The 20,164-nt window shown below is 43.9% G+C and overlaps 3 protein-coding genes across 3 annotated transcripts; 1 reads left to right on the top strand and 2 right to left on the bottom strand.

Moving 5' to 3' along the window:
• Window positions 1-509: 509 nt before the first annotated feature.
• Window positions 510-5,282, bottom strand: LOC135115661 (uncharacterized). Its single transcript, XM_064032584.1, has 8 exons — window positions 5,247-5,282; window positions 4,290-4,510; window positions 3,753-3,852; window positions 3,121-3,285; window positions 2,481-2,569; window positions 2,061-2,125; window positions 1,826-1,959; window positions 510-1,248 (listed from the first exon to the last, which is right to left on the bottom strand). The coding sequence occupies exons 1-8, from the start codon at window positions 5,280-5,282 to the stop codon at window positions 1,003-1,005; spliced, it is 1,056 nt and encodes a 351-aa protein (XP_063888654.1). The 3' UTR covers window positions 510-1,002.
• A 3,491-nt stretch (window positions 5,283-8,773) lies between these two features.
• On the top strand, window positions 8,774-12,984 carry LOC135115539 (uncharacterized). The gene is made up of 7 exons (XM_064032405.1): window positions 8,774-8,932; window positions 9,255-9,427; window positions 9,848-9,960; window positions 10,457-10,581; window positions 10,971-11,169; window positions 11,626-11,848; window positions 12,482-12,984. The coding sequence occupies exons 1-7, from the start codon at window positions 8,930-8,932 to the stop codon at window positions 12,684-12,686; spliced, it is 1,041 nt and encodes a 346-aa protein (XP_063888475.1). The 5' UTR covers window positions 8,774-8,929; the 3' UTR covers window positions 12,687-12,984.
• Window positions 12,985-13,092: 108 nt separating this feature from the next.
• LOC135115538 (uncharacterized) lies at window positions 13,093-19,958 on the bottom strand. Its single transcript, XM_064032404.1, has 8 exons — window positions 19,800-19,958; window positions 17,478-17,655; window positions 16,985-17,028; window positions 16,132-16,445; window positions 15,706-15,840; window positions 15,353-15,466; window positions 15,013-15,093; window positions 13,093-13,887 (listed from the first exon to the last, which is right to left on the bottom strand). Exons 1-8 carry the CDS (start codon window positions 19,873-19,875, stop codon window positions 13,666-13,668), a joined length of 1,164 nt encoding a protein of 387 aa, XP_063888474.1. The 5' UTR covers window positions 19,876-19,958; the 3' UTR covers window positions 13,093-13,665.
• Window positions 19,959-20,164: the final 206 nt, after the last annotated feature.

The raw sequence follows: 20,164 nt of genomic DNA, 5'->3' as shown, positions 1-20,164 counted from the left end.
AGGAGAACAGTAGTGAAGAGAAACGTCAGGGAAAAGTCCTTGGACGAAGACAACTTCCCGACAACAAAATAAACCTAACAATAAAGAATCAAGTATTATTACCATGAAAAATTCGTCTCTAAAGTACAGCAGAAGTAGATAAGTGTTCAACCTGATCTTTCTAATACAGACGCTTCTTGGTGCTATGATGTACTGTGATCGTGTGAAAACTGTCCATATACATCCATAATTATCTCAGAAACACGCTGATAAAGTGTTCAGATAGAGTGCCATTCTTGTATACAATTTAACAGACTATATATTTCCGAGTAAAAATAGTTATGTTTACGTTAAATTATACAGCGCAGTTTTCATTTTCTTTGTATTTTGAGAGAAGAAAATGAATGTTTCATTTGTTCAAGGGTTTCTAAAGTAAAAGAAAGCCTAATTTATGTTCATATTATCTATCTATCTATTAACCAGACCGGCAGTCTTATACGGGGTGGCTTAAACAAATGATAGACTTGTGGTGCATATAACTTTTCATTCCGAGTAACAGAAGCTATGTAATCTGTTTTGCACGAGTACATTTGAAGTGAACTAAAACAAAAACAAAATTTAAATAAATAGATAAAAGGTATAGCCGTCATTCATACCATTGTTCAGACAATCAACACTTTAGAAACATTATAATGGTAAGGAACGAAAAAAAAATGTATAAATATGAGTTGTGATTTGTACACTACGAAATATATAAATAAATGAATGAGAGCAAAGCATCAACCAAAATTACAAAAGGAAAAGAAAAGAATACAAAAAATGGAAATAGCACAGACATCACATCACGACAATACAAAACTTATAATAAATAATAATAAATAAATAACACTTTTTTCGTTTTTCTTTTTTTTTCCTCTCTCTCTCTCTCTCTCTCTCTCTCTCTCTCTCTCTCTCTCTCTCTCTCTCTCTCTCTCTCTCTCTACCATCACATCCCACATGGCATTATTACCACCCCCCATTCTATCACCCTCGAATTCTCTCCTCCTCCTCTTCCTCCTCGTCCTCTTCCTCTTCCTCCTCCTCCTCCTCCTCTTGGTGGTACGTCTGTTCCTGCCACAGGTTGAGCGAGTCCCACACAGCGACCTGTCTGCGGGGTGTGGCATTCCCCTGGCGTTTGAACAAGAGACTGAACACCCTTGGGGATTCGATGGCTAGAATAGGATTGGGTGTGACGGGCAAGCGTGCACGGAGAGTGTATTGTATCCTCTCCTGAGAATGAATAGGAAGATTAGAGGGTCTTATTCTAAATTAGTTGTGTTTATGTTCAATTTTACAGTTAAGTTCTCGTTTTCTTTGCATATTGAGAGTAAAAACACGTGAATTTGCAGTATTCAAGGGAAACTAAAGTAAAAGAAAGCTTCATAGACCTATATTCTGAAACGTTTCTACTCGCATCTTGACTACTTTCAAAAAGCATTATATAGTTGAAGTTCCGTGGGTTTCTAAGGGTTTTTTTTTGCGATTCTAGTGAGATATCAACAAACTTTCTACATTATTAGAAGGAGGAGCAGTCTTGAGAACATGGCTTATAGTCTCTGTGGCCTTTGAAAATAAGCGTGGTGAATCTATACGGGTTTTCAAAGGTGTTTTTTTACGGTTCTAGTAGCAAACTGACGAAATTTATATACGATTAACAGGAGAAACAATCTTGAGAACATGGCTAATGATCTCCGTGCCGTATGGGAGTCTTGATGAGAGAGCAAAGAGTTTCAGAATACGAGTGTGTAGTAGTAGTAGTAGTAGTAGTAGTAGTAGTAAAGGTTAGGTTATGTTATGTTAAGTTTACCTCGGGGTGCCAGTTGAGCAGCGCCAGACGGTCCTGCGGGTTGGGATCTTCGTTGGGATCATAGGTGTCGTCGGAGCTGTCACTGTCCTCGAAGCTCTCATGCAGGGAGTCCACCACTGCCTCCTCACTCCCGCCTGCAGGAACACATGACCCTCTTAGCACACACACACACACACACACACAGTAAGGTGATGTCAGAGGTTGATGATGAGGATAAAGATGTTCTCTTGCTCACCTAGGAGTTCTCTCGCCCCCGCCAGCAGCTCCTCCATTGTTACCGCTGCCGGCGCCACGGGTTCCCTGCAACAGAACCCGAGAGAGGCAAGTGAAGAACAAGACGACGACGACCTAAGAAGCAATATAGAGTAGAACAGGTCAGAAGAAGAAAAAGAAGAAGAAGAAGAAGACAATCTGTTAAGACACGATGGTTTGGCCAGACAGACAGACGTACAAACAGCCACACTAGTACCACCACCACCACCACCACTTGTCCTAACACCAAGACTCAATTCCTTCTCCTGTTCTCAAAATTTCCGTCATTTTATCCCTATTTTTTATGCTGTGTTGATGACGAGACACACTAATAAGGCACAAGGAAGACATACAGACATACGGACAGAGGCAGACTACCGCTACCACCACCACCAGCACCCACCTGATGGAGTGTACCGAGGCGACCACCATAAACAGCCCGGCGATGACCATCAGATGCCTCAACACGTGCTCTGCAGCCTCGATGGTGTCCTGCATGCCACGCCGCGCCATGCCACGTCAACATAAAGCCACATCACGTGCTCACATCAATATCCCAAGCCTTACTCTATCAGTTTGTTTTATATTGCTAATTGATGACGATTTTAGCTATAGATAAATAAGTACCGTGATTTTCTTGCAAGCCGCGTCACATCACACGCCTACATCAGTATTTCACTAGCCTTTCTGCATCATTGATCTTTTATTTCTAACTGATGTTTTTTTTTTTTTATAATAGATAAATATATTAACAAATAAATAAGCTCCTTTTGCAAGCCACGCCAAGTCATGATCAGCCAACAGCATCCAGCCAAACAATCTGTAATCTTACTTCGCTAATTATCAACTTATATAATTATATTCCCAACCAAGATCATTATTTCACACACATGTGCACTGACTCTTACCAAACCCCCACATCAATATGCATAACCTTACCACACTAACAACCTACTCATATCATCAAGCTTATTACTTCTCTCACACTCACACACACACACACATATCAAACACTGAGCCATCTAGCGGCGATTTGGGCTGACCTGAGGAGAGGCTGTGTCGAGGAAGGTCAGCACGAGCAAGGCCACGAACCTCTCCAGGACGAAAGTGGTGCAGAGGAGCAGGAGGACGGGCAGGCGAGCGTTCCCACACCGCGGCCCGCAAGTCACCATTATGATCACCACTACTCCCACCACGTAGAACGCCACCTGTTGAATTCACACAGTTAAGTTGCGTAGGTTGGCCTTCTTGCCCTCTTATCTGACAGTGCATGCTTTACAACGTACTACAAACACAGATAGATTAAATGCAAGTATTTTTAATTCTCACCTATCTTTCCACTTCAAATGCAAGCCTACCACTCATACGGACTGCCACGTGTAGACCTGATGGCTTCTTGCAGCTTTCTTTGAGTTCTTATGTTCTTATCCTTGCCACACACACATCTTACCTACACCTCGCCACAGTACACACCACGCAATATGTAATGAATATTCCGTAATGACTCAATTATTATGTTTGTATCCGCCTGTTTGTCATTCTGCCTCTCTCTTTGTATACCTCATTGTTACACCAGGGACAATTTAGCATGTATCCTGTCTGTCTGTCTGTCTGTCTGTCCGTCTCTGCGTCACCTCATTGTTACACCAGATGAAGACGGAAAAAGGTGACTTACTGCGTTGATGTTTGAGAACTCTCCTGTAACGAGGCGATGCAGCTGTTCCACCTTGCTCAACACTCTCCCCACCAGGTTGCGCTGCTCCTCCGCCGACTCCCTGGAACATTAAGACTTCGTACAGACTCGCTAAGTAATCGTACATCTAGTTTTATCTTTAGTGTCGAAATTTAGTGATATATCCTTCATTTCTGATATTTTTCTCTTATTTTTTTTTCTTTTCTCAATGGTATGTCTTCTATTTTTTTCTCTTTTCACTTACCTTATCTCCCTGTTTGTAGAGGTGGTGGTGGTGGTGGTGGTGGTGATAGTGTTGGTGGTGGCAGCAGCAGCAGCAGTAGCAGCAATACAAGAAATTATCGTAATGTAGATACGTACTTAGGGTTAATATGTGTAAATTTTCAACCGTTGAAGACTACTAGAAATTAACCGTAAATTATTATTATTATCATTATTATTAGGACAACGGTGCTCTCAAACAAAGAACATAATCTAGAAAAAATATCTATCTGCAGACCCAAGCACACGTTGACCCACTTGAGCAGGGAGTGGGCGGTCGCCTTGCCCTGAGACTGAGCCTCCAAGAAGCGACACATGTCCAGGGTGGAGGCGAGCATTGACGAGAACACGGCGACGGCGGGAGAGTCCAGCTGGGCCATACAGGCAGACAAGGGCTCCGTGGGGCCACAAGGGTACGTAGGCCACCCAAACCGGGCCAGATAGCAGTTAGTGAAGGACAAAGCAAGGCGACTGTGTACCTGCAAGCAATCAGCATTTGTACGAGGAGGTCTTGAAGTGGCAGAGATAGAACAATGATGACCTAAACAAAAATCCTAAGGCTTAGTAATCGTGATAGGGCGAAGAATAATACCTGATAAACAAAGGATTTGATAAATATTTTTCAAGATGTCAAATGAACATAACGAGGGTAATAAGGGACATAACTAGGGTGACCTATACAAAATTCTCAGGGTCAGTAATCAGGATAGAACAAGAAATAATGGGTTCAAGTTTGATAAAGTTTGATTTAAAAAAAAAAAAAAAGACAGAAGAAACTGGTTGTTAAAAAGAGCGGTAGAGGAATGGAGTGGATTCAGTAATTAGGTTGTTAGTGTTGAGTTAACGGTGAACTTAAAAAGAAGACTTGACAAATTTATGGATGAAGGTGGCAGGTGGAAATAGTGATGAATGGCTTATGCAAGGACTCCAATGTGTCGGCCTGATAGCGTCTTGCAGCTTCCCTTATGCCTTTGTGCTCTGATATTGTTATCTGTGCCCGGCCGTCATTTAGAGTCATTGGGTACTTAAGGTCAGGGCACAAACACTAAAACAAACAAGCAAAAAAGGAGAGCAGGGATGGAAAAACGGTGATTCATTTGGCTTTTATCTCTCCTCCTTCTTTCGTGCCCCTGACTTGCCTCCTTCCCGCTGAAACTACGGAGAACTGGAGAACTTTCCGAAAAGATAAGCGGCGGGTCAGGGGAGAGTACGCACCATGCACTGATACGACACCCTGCATTGCCACGACATGTCCCTGGTGGAGGCTTGTGGCGTTCACATTCAAGGTTAGCTCATCTACTACTGCCTCGCATCTTGGAAGGAATGGGTACAGCAATGCTAGGGTTTCTTTGGCACGTTTGCTTGTGTGCTGCAGTGACGATGGTCATTCACGGCATCCCCGGAATTGTTTACTACACAAGCTACCTGTGTGCATGTACTCAAAAGGATCGTACTTCTAAACTTTCTAGAAAAAAAATCCATCTGCAGACCCAAGCACACGTTGACCCACTTGTGCAGGGAGTGCGCGGCCTGACTTCACCAGGAGACACTGCTTGCAAACTATTCCCTAATAATTTGCAAACTGATTCCATACAGTTTGCAAAGTTTGTTTTCATGTGGTGTTTGCTGGTACAGACAGGCCTTTACCACGCCCTGCTGTGACTGCGACAAGAAGGCGCCGCTCGCACGCCCACCACCCACCTCATCATTCAGGCGAGCACATCCTGCGTGAAGGTTCCTCAGAGCTGCCTTGTAGCACACTCCGTAACTACCACCACCAATCACCACCGGCGCCAGTAGCCAATTAAGGCGTGCGTGTAAAGAATAAAGAATTACGTAATTAATCTTTCCTATACGTTTCCTATGGAGTTTCATGTATGTCGTAAAAGTATCATTTGTGTATACTTGAAATGAAACGTGAATTTCTCTTACTTTTTTAAGCATGCAGTACTTTTTTCACACTTTTGATATGTATATGTAGGAGAAATTTATTATCATTATTGATGTGTGTGTGTGTGTGTGTGTGTGTGTGTGTGTGTGTGCCACTCACCTGGGACTGTGTGGTAACTTCATGACTTCATAGTGCTGGCGTCCTTCCGCCTCGACCACCTCCTCTATCTCCTCTTCCTGACGGTGGTGCTCCGTATCTTCTTCCTCCTTCACCTGTTCCTTATCTGCCACCACCACCACCATCACCACCACCACCACCACCACCACCACCGCTGCCTCCCTAATTCTCATGCTGTGGAGGGCGTCGCGTCCCTGCAGAGGAGCAACGGAAGGTTCTGAATCCTCACCTGTGTTTATTTCGTTTCCTCCTTTTCCAAGTTCATGCGTTTCCTCCTCCTCCTCCATTCTTCCATCTTTTCCTCCATTTGTTCTTCCGTTTTCATCTCTCGTCATTCTTCCTCCCCTCGGTCCTTCCTCCTGCATCCCTCCTTATCCTCCCCTATCTCTGTCCTTCCTACTGTATCCCTCGTTCATTCTCCCTTCCCTCTGTCCTTCCTACCACATCCCTTCTCATCCTTCCTACTGCACCCCACGTCATCCTTCCTTCCTTTTGTCCTTCCTACTGCATCTTTCCTCATCCTCCCCTCCCTCTGTCCTTCCTACTGCATCCTTCCTTATATCTTCTCCCTCAAGTTAGTATTTTTCCCCCGTAATGTTATTCTTGATCAATTCAATTTATCATTCTACACTTCATACGTATTTCCATTGGATGCGCACCCAGGCCTCCATATACAGTGTCCCTGCTGGTGTATCTTTCTATATTTATTTCTGTATATTTGTTTTCTGGCCAAGGGCAACAAAAAGTGTGACAAAAAAGTCATTAAGCGTGCCAGTCCCTAAGGAGAAGCCAAAAGGATCATCTGAAATTGGAGGATAAGTGTCTTTTAACCTCACGCATACAAAAACGTACTTGGAAAAATCTCATCTGTTGGAAAGAGGTACGATAATAACAACACTGCAGATCCTGTGGTCTTCATCGTCTTTAGCGTTGTTATAATACGCCTAAGCATTATCGGTATTTACGTAAGACCAGCTGGTGTCTTCTCTTGCCAGTGTTACGTCCCTCAATAGGAGTCTCGCACCACATGACAACACTACCGCAACGTCTCAGCTCTCGCCCCCCCCCTCCATCCCCCCAAGGCTAAGGAGTGACTGGTACGTTCAGCGTCGGTGGGGGGGGGGGCAGGTGTCAGCTGGTCCGCTTTCAAGTACTGCACGTAATAAGATAAGAAACACTGCATATCTTCCCCCACGAAGCTCACTCTTGTTATGTGTTTGTCATTCACGTCTCCAGAACTTTCCATTCATGGGTAATGATTTTATTTGCCCATACTCTATGACAGGCAGACAGACAGATAGATAGATAGATAGGAAGAGGATGACACCACCAGCGCCTCAACACACACACCGAGCATCAGAACACACCAAGTACCATCTGAACACCACAAACCACGCCACACACCGCACCACCTCACACCACCTTACCTTCTGGCAGACGCTGGAGGAGGTGAGGTGAGGCTACACACTTCAAACACTTGCACACTGTCCTCTCTTCGCCTACACCTCAGGTCAAGGGGGCTGGGAGGCAACTGAGGCCAGCGAATGGAACAATATGAAGCAAATGGTTCGTCTCGGAGATCTGAAATATAGAAACCAGAGCTCGGAGGGAAATGAAAAGCAAGGAATTTATGCTGTTACCATCCGCGAAGGTGATAATAATAATAACAGTGGCAGTGGGTTGGTGGAGACGTGTATCGCTTGAGTCACGTTAATATAGAAAGGCGGCAACAAGACCGCCAGTAAAGAAGAGACCTTGAGAGTAGAAATTTGTAAATACTGCTCAGTAAATATTAGCATTTCGGCAAATTTTATATCTTTACATCAGAGAGAGAGAGAGAGAGAGAGAGAGAGAGAGAGAGAGAGAGAGAGAGAGAGAGAGAGAGAGAGAGAGATTAATATTTCATGCACGCATAACACGTACAAACACATACATATATGTACGTACATATATCTGGGGTACGTGATGAAGATGAAGGGTGTGTGTGTATGTGTGTGTGTGTGTGTGTGTGTGTGTGTGTGTGTGTGTGTCCCCAGCACGACCCCACTAGTTAGATACACAACATACTAGAATTGATAAACAAATAATCTATTCATTCAATCTAATCAGATAGTGCTAAGCTAAGCAAGAAAAGGAAAGGTGTTGCATAAATGTTTTGTAGCAAGAAGGAAATCACTCAGTAAACTTTGTAATCAGCTCATATATTTTTTTTTGTTTTCTTTTTCGTCAATAACAAAGATTAAATGGGCGCATGTTGTATCACAGTTACAGATTAAAGGGGCAAACTTAGTAAGAACTCATCAGAGCCACAAACATTACATTCAAGAGAACACAAATAAAACTGTTAATGAAGAAAACAAATTATCGGACCCACAAACATTACATTCAAGAGAACACAAAATAAAACTGTTAATGAAGAGAACTAATTATCGGATCCACAAACATTACATTCAAGAGAGCACGAATAAAACTGTTAATGAAGAAGACAAATTATCGGATCCACAAACATTACATTCAAGAGAACACGAATAAAAATGTTAATGAAGAAAACAAAAAAGTAACAGTTCTACATTATATGGTATAAGTAATAAAATAAAACCTCCCTATCTCCACATCCTATCATTCTCTTGTGAGTTGAGAAATCTTAGGAATAACTGTTGGCTTCACAAGTGTGCAGCGCAAGGGCGGACCCGCATCCCATTAGATAATAACATGCATCAGTGACGGCAAGGTACGCGCATTATTAACCAGAGATAGAGGAACCGGTGCCAGTGGTGGACCGGCAGCCGTGAAGGGAGGACACGAAGCTTGGGTTGTGTTAAAGCACATCATGGTAAGGCCCACTCAGTCAGTCAGCTGGCAGTTCTCGTTGTTAAGCTTAGGTTGAGATAGTTGTGTTAGTTAGTTAGTTGATAGCTCTCGATGCTAAATTGGTGTGTGTTACAGTACCGCACACCATGGTAAGGGCCACACAATTTGTTAGTTAGTAGTTTAGTGACAAAAATACAGGAAAATACGAAATTACATTCAATATATAAACACATAGCTTGTCCATTTCAATATTATACATCCATAGTCTGTTACACACACACACACACACACACACACACACACACACACACACACACACTCATGCCCACGCACACCTCCCTCAGGACAGCGAGAAAGTACTACCAGTGATCGACCTTGGGCTGGCGAAGGGCCCCACGCGGAGTGCCCTTGTGAAGCAGCTGCGGGACGCCCTTACCACCGTGGGCTTTATCTACCTTACGGGCGTGGAGGGCTTCGACGAGGTGGAGCTGCTTAGACTCACCAAATGGTTCTTCAGGTATAGTTACGTGGGTTCAGTGTAGACGTCTTACTGGTGTCATTGGGGATGGATCTGATGGACTGGTTGAGGTGAAGGCGACGCAACATCACTGGAGATGGAAGTACAGCAAGAATGAGTGAAGGGTAAAGACAAGATGGAAAGATTGTATAGTAGAGGGTGTATGAAAGAAAGGTCTTCCTCACCTAGTCTTCCTCTATCTGTTTGTCTTTCTTCTTTGTCTTATCTTCTTCCTCTTTGTCTCACACTTATTATTTTATTTAACTCCTCATCTTTCTTCGTTGTCTATCTTTCTCTGCGTATCTCTCCCTTAGTCTTCATTTAACCGCTCGTCTTTCTTCGCCTCGTCTTCCTCTGTGTATCTCTCACCAAGTCCTCCTTGAACTTAGCCTCCCAATAACTCCTGGTCCCACCCTCCAGTCTGCCGATGGAGAGGAGGATGGCCATCTCCAAGAAATCCTTCAACCCTCAGAGTGCCCACGAGTACCGAGGCTTCTTCCCCGTCATCCCCGGTGCTGTGTCTCATAAGGAAGGTGCGTAAGAATTGGTGTGGTTGGTTCCTCGTCTCTCTCTCTCTCTCTCTCTCTTTCTCGTTTTCTTTCTTTCTTCTTTTTTCTTACGGTTTGGTTTGTCAGTTTTGTCTTTTTTTTTTCTCTCTCGTTGTGTTTTTCTTGTTGTTGTTGCTGCTGCTGTTCGTCTTGTTCTTGTTTATCTTCCTCTTACTCCTCCTCCTCCTTCTTCTTCTTCTTCTTCTTTTTGTTTTTCTTGTTTTGTTGCTGTTTTTGTTGCTGTTCTTAGTCTTCTTCCCCTCGTTCTTCTTTTACTCCTCATTCTCCTCTTCCTTCTCCTCCTCCTTGTTCTTCTTCCTGTTCCTCCTCCTTTTCCTTCTTATTCTTCTTCCTACTACTCCTCCTCCTTGTTCTTGTTATTGTTCTTCCGCTCAACCCTCCTCCAATTCCTTCAGCTTCTCCTTCAGTTCCTCCTCTTTCTCACTCAGTACTACTACCAACAGCCACCTTTATCTCGCAGCCTTTGAGATCGGGCCGCGGAAGGAGGAGGGGACCAAGATGCCTCAAGATTCCATCGCTGCCAAGATTTTCTGTGAGGATAACCAGTGGCCTGAGGAAGACACCGAGATGGGGAGACATTTCAGGGTACGACAGTTTTGTATGTAGTAGAAGATAGCCACTTCTCTACCTCCTTTTCCTTCATAGACACTTTTTAAGCCTCATTTTCTCACTTCCCACCCTTATTTCCCTTAAGATAAACATTTTCCAGCCTTCCTCTTCACACAGTCACTCTCCAACTTCCTCTCCCTTCAGACAGAGACTTTCCAACCTCCTTCTCTTCAAAAAGACACTTTCCAGACTTATTTCTCTTCAAATAGACATTTTTCAGCCTTCTTTTCCTTCAGACAGACACTTTCCAGCCTTCTTTCCCTTCAGACAGATGCTTTTCCACCTTCTTTCGCTACCACAAAGTGTCACAGCTCTTCGAACTCATCACAGACACCTTCCAACCTTCCACCCACTCTTCCCGTCAGGCTTGGATGGAGAACTACCACTTCATTATGACAGAGACTTCACTTGAAATTTTGCGCCTCATTGCGGAAGGTTTCGGGGCTCCAAGTGACTTCTACACGTCGATCTTCAGCCCCACGAACACCAGCCTGTCCACCCTGCGCCTCATCCACTACCCAGCCCGTCCCAACCCGCCTGAGAGTGCTCGTGATGGTGACTACGGTATGCTGGTGGTCGTGGTGGTCGTGTTTGTAGTGGTGATAGTAAAAGTAGTAGTAATAGTTGTGTTCATCTATCCATTACTCTTTGTCTATCTATTTATTTGTCTATCTATCCTTCCATTTCGTCTGTATCCACCTACCCTTTACTCAGCCCTCTATTTATTTATCCAGCCATCCAACAGACCAATAATGCACACGCTTTCCTTCCCTCCACAGACATCCAGCGGCTCTTTCCCCTCCCGTAATACACTAACCATTTCTCTTCCCCCTTCCCCGTCAGCAGTCATGTAAATAACTTACTCCCATTCCCCCTTTCACAGTAAACAAACCTTCCTTCCCCTTAACAGTCAACAGCTCTTTCCCCTCTCGTAATGCACTAATCATCTCTCTTCCTCTTCCCCGTCAGTAGCCTTTTCAACATCTCTTTCCTATTCCCACTCTTTTCTTCCCTCCACAGTCATCCAAACGGCAGAACACCATGACTCTACTATGGTTACACTCCTGGCCACCTTCCCGGAGTACCCAGGGCTGCAGGTGCGCTGGTGGCAGGACAACTCTATTATTGACGTGCCCCACAAGCCAGGCCACCTTGTCATGAACATCGGGGACCTCCTCTCGCATACCACGGGGGGCAAACTTAAGGCCACCAAACACCGCGTTGTAGACATTTGTGGTGATAGGTAATTTCAAGTGTTCGCTTTGGGGTTATTAGCCTGCAAGTGTGTGTGTGTGTGTGTCTGTGTTTTTGTGTGTTTGGGGGGAGGGAATAATTGATATGTATGTGTGTGTGTGTGTGTGTGTGTGAGAGAGATTGGAATGTGTTTGGTCGGAGAATAATTGGTGTGTGTGTGTGTGTTTGGGGGTGTTTGGTGGGTGGAGGAGTGTAAGTGCGTGTTTGGGGAGGAAATGATCGATCGATGTGTGTGTGTGTGTGTGTGTGTGTGTGTGTATGAGGGAGGGTGTGGGGGGGATAGGCGGGTTGGATGAGTGATAAAACCAATCTTTTCATCCTTCGTTCCGTCAGAGTTACTATCGATCCGCCAATCATTCAGTGACTCACTCAGGTTGTTACTGCGGAGTCAACATGGAGTTTTTAAGAGAAGACTACACAAATTTATGGATGAGGTTGATGGGAGGAGATAAATAGACACACTTTATACAAGGACTGCCACGTGTAGGCCTGATGGCTTCTTGCAGCTTCCTTCTCCTAGTTTTGTTTCCTCTTCCTCCTCCTCTTCCTCTTCCCTATGCTCATTCCAGTACATTCTCTTATGTTCCTAACCTCATACACTCTTTACTCTCATCTCCCTCAGGCTCTCCGTTCCGTTCTTCTTTGAGCCGAGGTTCGACGCCAATGTAAACGTGGCACTGCCTGGAGAGACCCTTCAGGACACCACTACCAGGAACTACGGGCCCTGGCTGTTTGAGAAAATATCCAAGTGGGCAGAGTACAAGGATTTGATTAGGAGGTTGAGTGAGATGGAAAAGAGCGAGACAAAGGACGGCCAGAGTATGTAGAGGAGGAGAGGAGGGTGTAGTCATGATGTGTAAAGGAGAAGAGGAAGGTGAAGGGATAGTAGAGGCGGATGGGAAGGTTTGATAAGAAGGGTGAGTGAGATGGAAGGGAAAGACGCGAGGAAGGAGGGGCAGTGTAGAGAAGAGAGGAGGATGGCGCATGGAGGTGGAAAGACAGACTGACTATGGGAACTACCTTCTGCCAGTAATGTTCAAGCACTGATAGTTTGTTTGTGTTTTATTTTTAATTCGTGATCTACACAATGAATGAATGAATGAATTAAATGAATGAAATGAATAAAACCCAACCTATCGTAACCTAGAACGCCTCAGATGGAAAGGTTAATGCTATTTCAATATTATCCAGAGTTAAAGGTTACCTCATAGAACCTCAAAGCAAACAAGCACCTCATCGCCTTCATTTCTTCATTGTTTCCTCTACTAGTAACAACATTTTTGCCTTATATAATATTTTTAGGTGATATTAGGACTCCACCAATCTCTAATGCCATAAAAAAGGAGAGCTTGAACTTAAATTAAATAAAAGCACTCAAAAGGAAATAGAAAACATTATTCCAAGTAATAACATGAGTATTTTCAAAGAAGCATCACATTACCCACTGTTTCATTCTTAACCACGCATTCTGAAACACTTTGCTCTCACCACGACCATTTCCAAAGGCCGCAAAAACGATTAACCGGGTGTTCAAGAGTGTTTCTCCGGTTAATAAGGTATAAATCTAATCAATCTCTCACCGGAACAATAAAAACACTCAAAAAAAAAACCTGTGTAGCTTCACCACAACTATTTTCAAAGCCCACAAAGACGATTAGCCGAGAAATCTTGTCAGTCCGTCACTAGAACCTTAAAAACACTCTTAAAAATCCGCATCACTCCAACTAGAGCCTTTGGAAAATAGTGGGGATGCGATAGTAAGCGTTTCAGAACCCCTAAACTTCACTATCCCCAAATCACCAGCACTTAAAGCAAAACCTCAGCGTCTGGCTCCTTATCACTGCCGTCCTTGGTGTCCTTGGAGAGCTGGTTCACTAAGGTATCGCCACTCAGGTCCTTGGGTTTGGCGTCTTTGTCCTCCTTGCCCTTGCCTGGGTCGTCACTGGGTAGCTTCGAGTAGGAGGCTGAGCGAAGCGCCACTGGTTTGCTGGCTGGGTCGTGGTTCGCTGCGTCTCTCTGGGGCCTTATCTGTTTCATCCGTACAAGATGTTATCATGGGTTTGGTTCTCTCTCTCTCTCTCTCTCTCTCTCTCTCTCTCTTGTATTGTTTTTGTAGTTGTTTTTCGTTGTTTTTGTGTTTTTTTTCTTGTTCTTTATAATCTAATGTTTCTTTTCATTCTTTTTGTGTTGTGTGAGTGTATTTTCCTCATCTAAAACTTTATCTTCTTTTTACTCTCTCTCTCTCTCTCTCTCTCTCTCTCTCTCTCTCAACAAATCATCATCATCAGCTCGTGTTTACTATATAAGGCATGCCGCGGACAAGATTATACAATGAATGCAGTAGTCTGTTATGCAGCGGCGTGTGTGGGGGGGGAGGCCAAGCATTGCAAGCGGGGACTTAATAAAATGGTAATAAAAAAGGCGAGGATCGGAAAGAAAATGGAGGAGGAATGATGATGAACAAATGAAAGGCCATAGGGACAAATAAAAAAAATAAATAAATAAAAAAAGAGATAAATAAACAAAAGAATAAATAAATAAATAAATAATAAAGCGAGAAACAAAATAAAAATAAAACATGTAATAATAATAATAGACTCCCACAGTCGTCTCTTTATTGGCACAAAAATAACAAATAAGAAAAGAAGTAAAAGAAAACGGAGATGTCACAGCCTATTTGAAGGGGAAACTCGTGCATTCCTTCCTTCACACACCTTTTCATTCCTCAGCGGTTTGCGAAGGAAGATACAGAGGAGGAGGACGAGGAGAAGGAAGGAGGAGGAAGAGGAGGAAGAGAAGAGAGAATAAGGAGAATTAGAACACACAACTCTAGCAAAACACAGCACATTTAAATCACACATGGAAAACAAGACGAGGCGAGGGAAAAGAAGCAAGAGGAAGGAAGGAAGGAGCAAGTAAGGAGAACCAGAACACGTAACTCTTGCAAACATAACATTTTTAGTATCATAAGCACATTATATGATTGGATGCCGCCTAGCCGCAGTTCAGAGGGTATTGCTTTGTATAGGGAAGGCGAGCGTGCGTGGATGCGTGCGTGCGTGGATAGTAGTGGCGTGTGCGTGTGTGTATGCGGGGATGAGCAGTGGGCACCCCTCTCCACCAGCAGCGGGGCGCGGCTCAAAGGTTACTGACCTCCTCGAGTGCTACCAACTCAGCAGAAGGGATCGGCATCTCGTTTTTCGTCTCCTCTTCTGCAGGTGGTTCCTCCGGGGGCTGTGTGTGGGGCAAGTGGGTTAGGTAAGCATCGGGACATTTCAGGTTTCAAGACACTTATCCTCTAATTTTAGATGATCCTTTTAGTCCTTATTTTGGGGCTAACACTTCTTTTTCTTTCTTTCTTTTTTTTTTCTTCTTTTCTCAGTCTTTTATTGTTGTTTTTGCCCAGTGCTCTTTTACATTTCAAGAAAATAAAGGTCTTGTATGTTAAAAGTAGGTAAATACACTCCCTCACTCACTCACACACACGCCTTACCTGTGTCGTCGCCACCTCCCTCTCCTCAGGTGTTGTATCGAGCACTGGTTCCTCTGTCACAGTTTCCTCGGGCTCCTCTGCCTTCGTGTCCTCTTCGGGGAGAATGTTGATCACCTGAGGGATAAATTGAGTGAGTGAGTGAGTGAGTGAGTGAGTGAACAGAACCATATGCCACTAATAAAAAAAAAAGTAAGTAAATAAAAGCAATATGTAATGATACGAAACGAAAAGATAAATATCAGTTTGCAACGAAAGTGATCAGTGAATAAGTAAAGAAATCAAGGAAGAAAGAGTCACCACCACCAACACTATCACCATTTGTTTTCTTCCTCTCTCCCTTCACCACCACTCACCTCAGTGTGGAAGAAGGTGGTGATGGAGTCGCCCGTCTCCTTGTTCGTCGTGGTGTTGACCTCCACGCGGGAGCCGTTCACGACGTGGATGGCGTGGGTGGCGTTGTTGTAGTTGTCCGGCAGGTCATCCGCGTCCTGGTGGGGGTGGGGATACAGGGGCACTATTGAGGCACTATTGAGGGAAGTAACCTGGTAAATTTACAAGCCTGAGTGATGAAAACGCAGAACTGTTTGTGTGTGCATTTGTCAGTTTTATTTTTATTTTCTATACTGTCAAAAAAAAAAAAAAAGAAAAAAAAAGAGTTCACCAGATTTAATTTTTTTTTTTCATGCATTTCTTACACCAGACGTGAAAACCGAGATAAAAAAAAATGTTTGCTTGAGTGAGTGAGTGAGTGAGTGAGTGAGTGAGTGAGTGAGACATACCGGCACTTCGGGGAGGAACGGAATGATGGCCCACTCCGGTCCTGGCACGGGGGAATCCTGGAAGATATTGCTCTCGTCATCCTCACTGCCGTGTTCGTAGTCTTTCTCATAGTCCACTTCTTCAAGAAAAGGAAGCTCGTCAGAGGTGGCGTGCTCCTCTTCCTCCTCTGTGCCGAGGTCTGGGTAGAGCGGGAGGCGGAAGATTGGGGGGTGGATCTGCGCGGTGTCCTGCTGCGAGTTCTTCAGCAGGTTGTGCTGTTCCCGCAACAGGCGACGCAGCAGCTGGAAGTCCTCCCGATACCGACGATGTGCCTCTGTGTGGGGAGAGAAAGACGTAAGGCGTGGAGTGAAGGGATGAGATGTAGAGACAGAAGAGATGCAGGAAAGAAAAGACCACCTGTTTTTTTTGAGGGAGGGAAATGGATAGAAAGTGAAAAGAGGAGATATGGAGACCGAAAAGGTGCAATAGAGAAAGGAATCGGACCGATGCAGACAGTGGTGATGTTCGCAATATAAATAAAGAACTTAAGTAAGGAGACTGAAGAAGATCAACTGACATGCCTCTTGGTGGGGAAAAAACACGAAGGACTGAAGGAATGCGGGGGCAGAAGCGATACAAGAAAGAAAGGAGAGGAGTGATATAAGCACACTAGTGTTCGCTATGGTTAAAAGAACGTAAGGCCGCAGAAGACGAACTGACGTGCCCCTAAGTGGGAAAAAGACGGAGATTAGAGGAATGTGGGAATGGAGAGGCAAGAAGAACACAAGAAAGGAAAGCTAGGAGTGATATAAACATAGTGGTGATGTTCTCTATTTGAATAAAGAAAGTAAGAACATTTTCCGTCCTACTCACCCAGTATCTGGTGGCTGAGGTCATCCACTGGGTTTGGTTCTTGGCTAATGGGTGAAGGAAAGGAAAGAAAACTTGTAATGTACGATAATAATGACAAGTACGGTACGATGGTAATAACACGTAACGAACACACTTCAAATGCTTAAATACATATACAAAATAATTTGACTCTCTTTACTTTATCCTACACTTATATACACATGAGACAAATAAGTCAATAAATTTCTCAATATCTTTTGCTTTATAATCGAACACACTATATATAAGTAAATGAATAAACAGATAGACAGACAGACAAATCTACATATAAATTAATCAATACACAAACGAACAAACAAATAACTACACAGTCAAAAAAAAAAAAAAAAACAGACAAACAAAATACATATAGATAAACAAACTAAAGTAAACATCCTAAATATTCCCACAATCACCCATTAACCCTAACTGACGGAGGAACCAAACTATCGTACTACCGCAACTATTATCGTACCTTGGCTCGAACTGGTCCTCGAAGTCTGGGTAGGTATCATGGATGCCGTGGCTATAGGCAAAGTGGGGCCACAGGACACCGGGGTTGATGGGGCTGGAGAAGGGAGAGTGGTATGCGGGGTGGCCACCATAGGGTCCAAGGAACGGCCGCCTCAACGAAGGGCTGTTTCCGTAAGTGCCTGCAAGGTAGTGGTGGTGGTGGTAGTGGTGGTACTGATGTTTTTCTTTTTATTTCTGGTTTTCTTTCTTTTTTTCTATTTTGGTTGATTATGATTCTTGTTTTGATTTCTTTGATTTTGTTTTACTCATCCATTCATTATTCATTTCAATTTTTTCTCCACTATTGTGATGTATTTTATCTTATTTATCTACTTCTTTACCCACTCCTAATCACACGCCTCCACACATCTATCCACCAATCCCTATTTCAATCCATTTATCCACTTACCTTATCATCTATCTATGAATCAACTCACCACCTTATTCATCACAAACTCAACGACTATTTCACTTCAGCCATCCGTTTATCTACTCTCACATCTACTCATTTCCTTATCACAAAACACATCAACAACCAAAGAACACATCACCACATTACACAAACAGATATCAGATTTCAGTGGCATTGTTATTCACGCAGTTATGAGGAGCTGGCGAGGGGTGAATAACCATGAGGACCAAATATGTGAGGTGCATGAGTAAGGAGCCGATAGAGGGGTTGTAGAGGAGGTGGTGAAGAAGGGCGAAGGTGCGTGGACGTGTGGGGAGGTGAAGAAGAGGTGCAAAGGGAGAAGGAAGGGGTAGGGAAGAAGGGAGAACAGGGGTGGGATGTGATGGGGGCAGGTAGAGAAGGAATGAAGGGTGAAGATGGGGGAGGGGTGAAGATGGGAGGTGACGTCAGGTAGAGATGAAAACAAGTCTGTACTGTAGATGCATACTGAAATGTGTGTGTGTGTGTGTGTGTGTGTGTGTGTGTGTGTTTGTGTGTTCGGAGGATATATTATTCTAGAACACTTAGAAATAGACGGTTTGGCGGCGCAGAGAGAGAGAGAGAGAGAGAAGGATCTTAATATATAATCACAGCTCAAAATTTTTCTATAGACACTAATTGTTACATATTCACTAATCAAAACTATGTAACAGCAAGAAGACTATGAGGTGTAATTAAGAAACAAAATTACATAAATACAAAATAATTCTCTCTCTCTCTCTCTCTCTCTCTCTCTCTCTCTCTCTCTCTCTCTCTCTCTCTCTCTCTCTCGAACACTTAAATATCCATAAACGTATTATGTTTACCACTTGACTCGCTTCCCTGCACACAAACACACACACACACACACACACGAACAGTCCTCAAGGGGAGAGAGAGAAAGAAAGAATTACACTAAGCAAAGACGCACCCACTTCAGACTTAAGATTCAACACACACACACACACACACACACACACACACACACACACACACACACACACACTAGACAAAAATAGAATAGGACTAAAGACCTACGGAACACCAACGCCTGCTCTCCGATTAGCGCGTAGTAAGTGCCGAAGGAAAGGCAGCAAACATAAAGTAAAGGACAGACGTGGGAGAAGAAAGAGAAGACGGAAAGAGGAAGTGTATATACTGCATGAAGGAGAATGAAGGGCAGAGAGGGAGTGATGAAACAGAAATAAAAATAGAACCACATTGAGAAGTCTCATCCACAAACAGCGACCGGGTATAGAAAACGAGATAAGCTGACCAGGAGAAGGCTGAGTGGATTATGATTTAAAGAGAGATAACGTAGCTTCACAAAACCTCACTTCACTCGACCGAATGAAGCAAATTGAGCCTATGAGCTTCAAAAAACAAGCGTGCCATTACGAAAGGCGTCGAGAGAGTCTTGTCTAATCCTTTGTTTTCTTTATTTCGTTCTCTCCTCCTCCTCCTCCTCCTCCTTTCCTCCTCCGCAGTATCCTCGCCCTCCACCACACAAGGGCAGAAGAGCATGATCCAAGTAAACAAAATAATGAGGCCACTTGTAAATGTTTTAAGGCTTCGGTGTGTCATCATCACCACCATCACCACCCTAGTCGTTCGTTACCTCAGCCTCCATTGCTATTATCGTCATTGTTGAACTACTAGTACTACTACTACTACTACTACTATTACTACTACTACTACTACTACTACTACTACTACTACTACTACTACTTCTAACCCTTCAACAAGCCCTACAAGTACTAAATCTAGCAATAGTAAACCACACACTTCACAACACCGACAAAACAGGATATCACACACTGGAATTACCCATACTCTCTCTCTCTCTCTACTCACTAGGTTCAGTTGTAGCAGGTGAGGCGACCACCACCACCGCCACCGCCACCACCTCCAGTAACCAGGACGTGTGCATGGCAGAAGTTACACACAATGTACACTTACTCAAGCCTTCCCTGCCACACTTATATACCCGTGCCAGCCGCGTCACTGCCAGCCTCCTCCGTGCCGTGCATTAGTATCCTGTCCCCCCTGCCTCCTCCTCTTGGGCCACGCCGCGAGCCAATAGGAGCAAAGGTAGTGGTTAAGGCAGAGTGTGATTGGTCAAGTCTCTCTCTCTCTCTCTCTCTCTCTCTCTCTCTCTCTCTCTCTCTCTCTCTAGGAAAGTTGGGTTAATGGTTCGTGTGGGTGTTGTTGTTGTTGTT

This window comes from Scylla paramamosain, chromosome 29 (assembly GCF_035594125.1).
Source record: "Scylla paramamosain isolate STU-SP2022 chromosome 29, ASM3559412v1, whole genome shotgun sequence".
NCBI classification, from domain to species: Eukaryota; Metazoa; Arthropoda; class Malacostraca; order Decapoda; family Portunidae; genus Scylla; species Scylla paramamosain.
This window is presented reverse-complemented; position numbering and strand designations above follow the sequence as displayed.

Excerpts from the sequence above, each read along its gene's own strand:
- LOC135115661 (XM_064032584.1), bottom strand. The coding sequence starts at position 5,282 with ATGTCGTGGCAATGCAGGGTGTCGTATCAGTGCATG. Across the intron at positions 3,853-4,289 it reads ACCGCCCACTCCCTGCTCAA|GGAGTCGGCGGAGGAGCAGC; the intron begins GTGGGTCAACGT and ends TTAATGTTCCAG. Across the intron at positions 1,249-1,825 it reads TGCTCAACTGGCACCCCGAG|GAGAGGATACAATACACTCT; the intron begins GTAAACTTAACA and ends ATTCATTCTCAG.
- LOC135115539 (XM_064032405.1), top strand. Across the intron at positions 9,961-10,456 it reads TGCTGTGTCTCATAAGGAAG|CCTTTGAGATCGGGCCGCGG; the intron begins GTGCGTAAGAAT and ends TTTATCTCGCAG. Across the intron at positions 11,170-11,625 it reads TGCTCGTGATGGTGACTACG|TCATCCAAACGGCAGAACAC; the intron begins GTATGCTGGTGG and ends TTCCCTCCACAG.
- LOC135115538 (XM_064032404.1), bottom strand. The coding sequence starts at position 19,875 with ATGCACACGTCCTGGTTACTGGAGGTGGTGGCGGTGGCGGTGGTGGTG. Across the intron at positions 16,446-16,984 it reads CCTCAGCCACCAGATACTGG|AGGCACATCGTCGGTATCGG; the intron begins GTGAGTAGGACG and ends CTCCCCACACAG. Across the intron at positions 15,467-15,705 it reads CCACCTTCTTCCACACTGAG|GTGATCAACATTCTCCCCGA; the intron begins GTGAGTGGTGGT and ends TTTATCCCTCAG.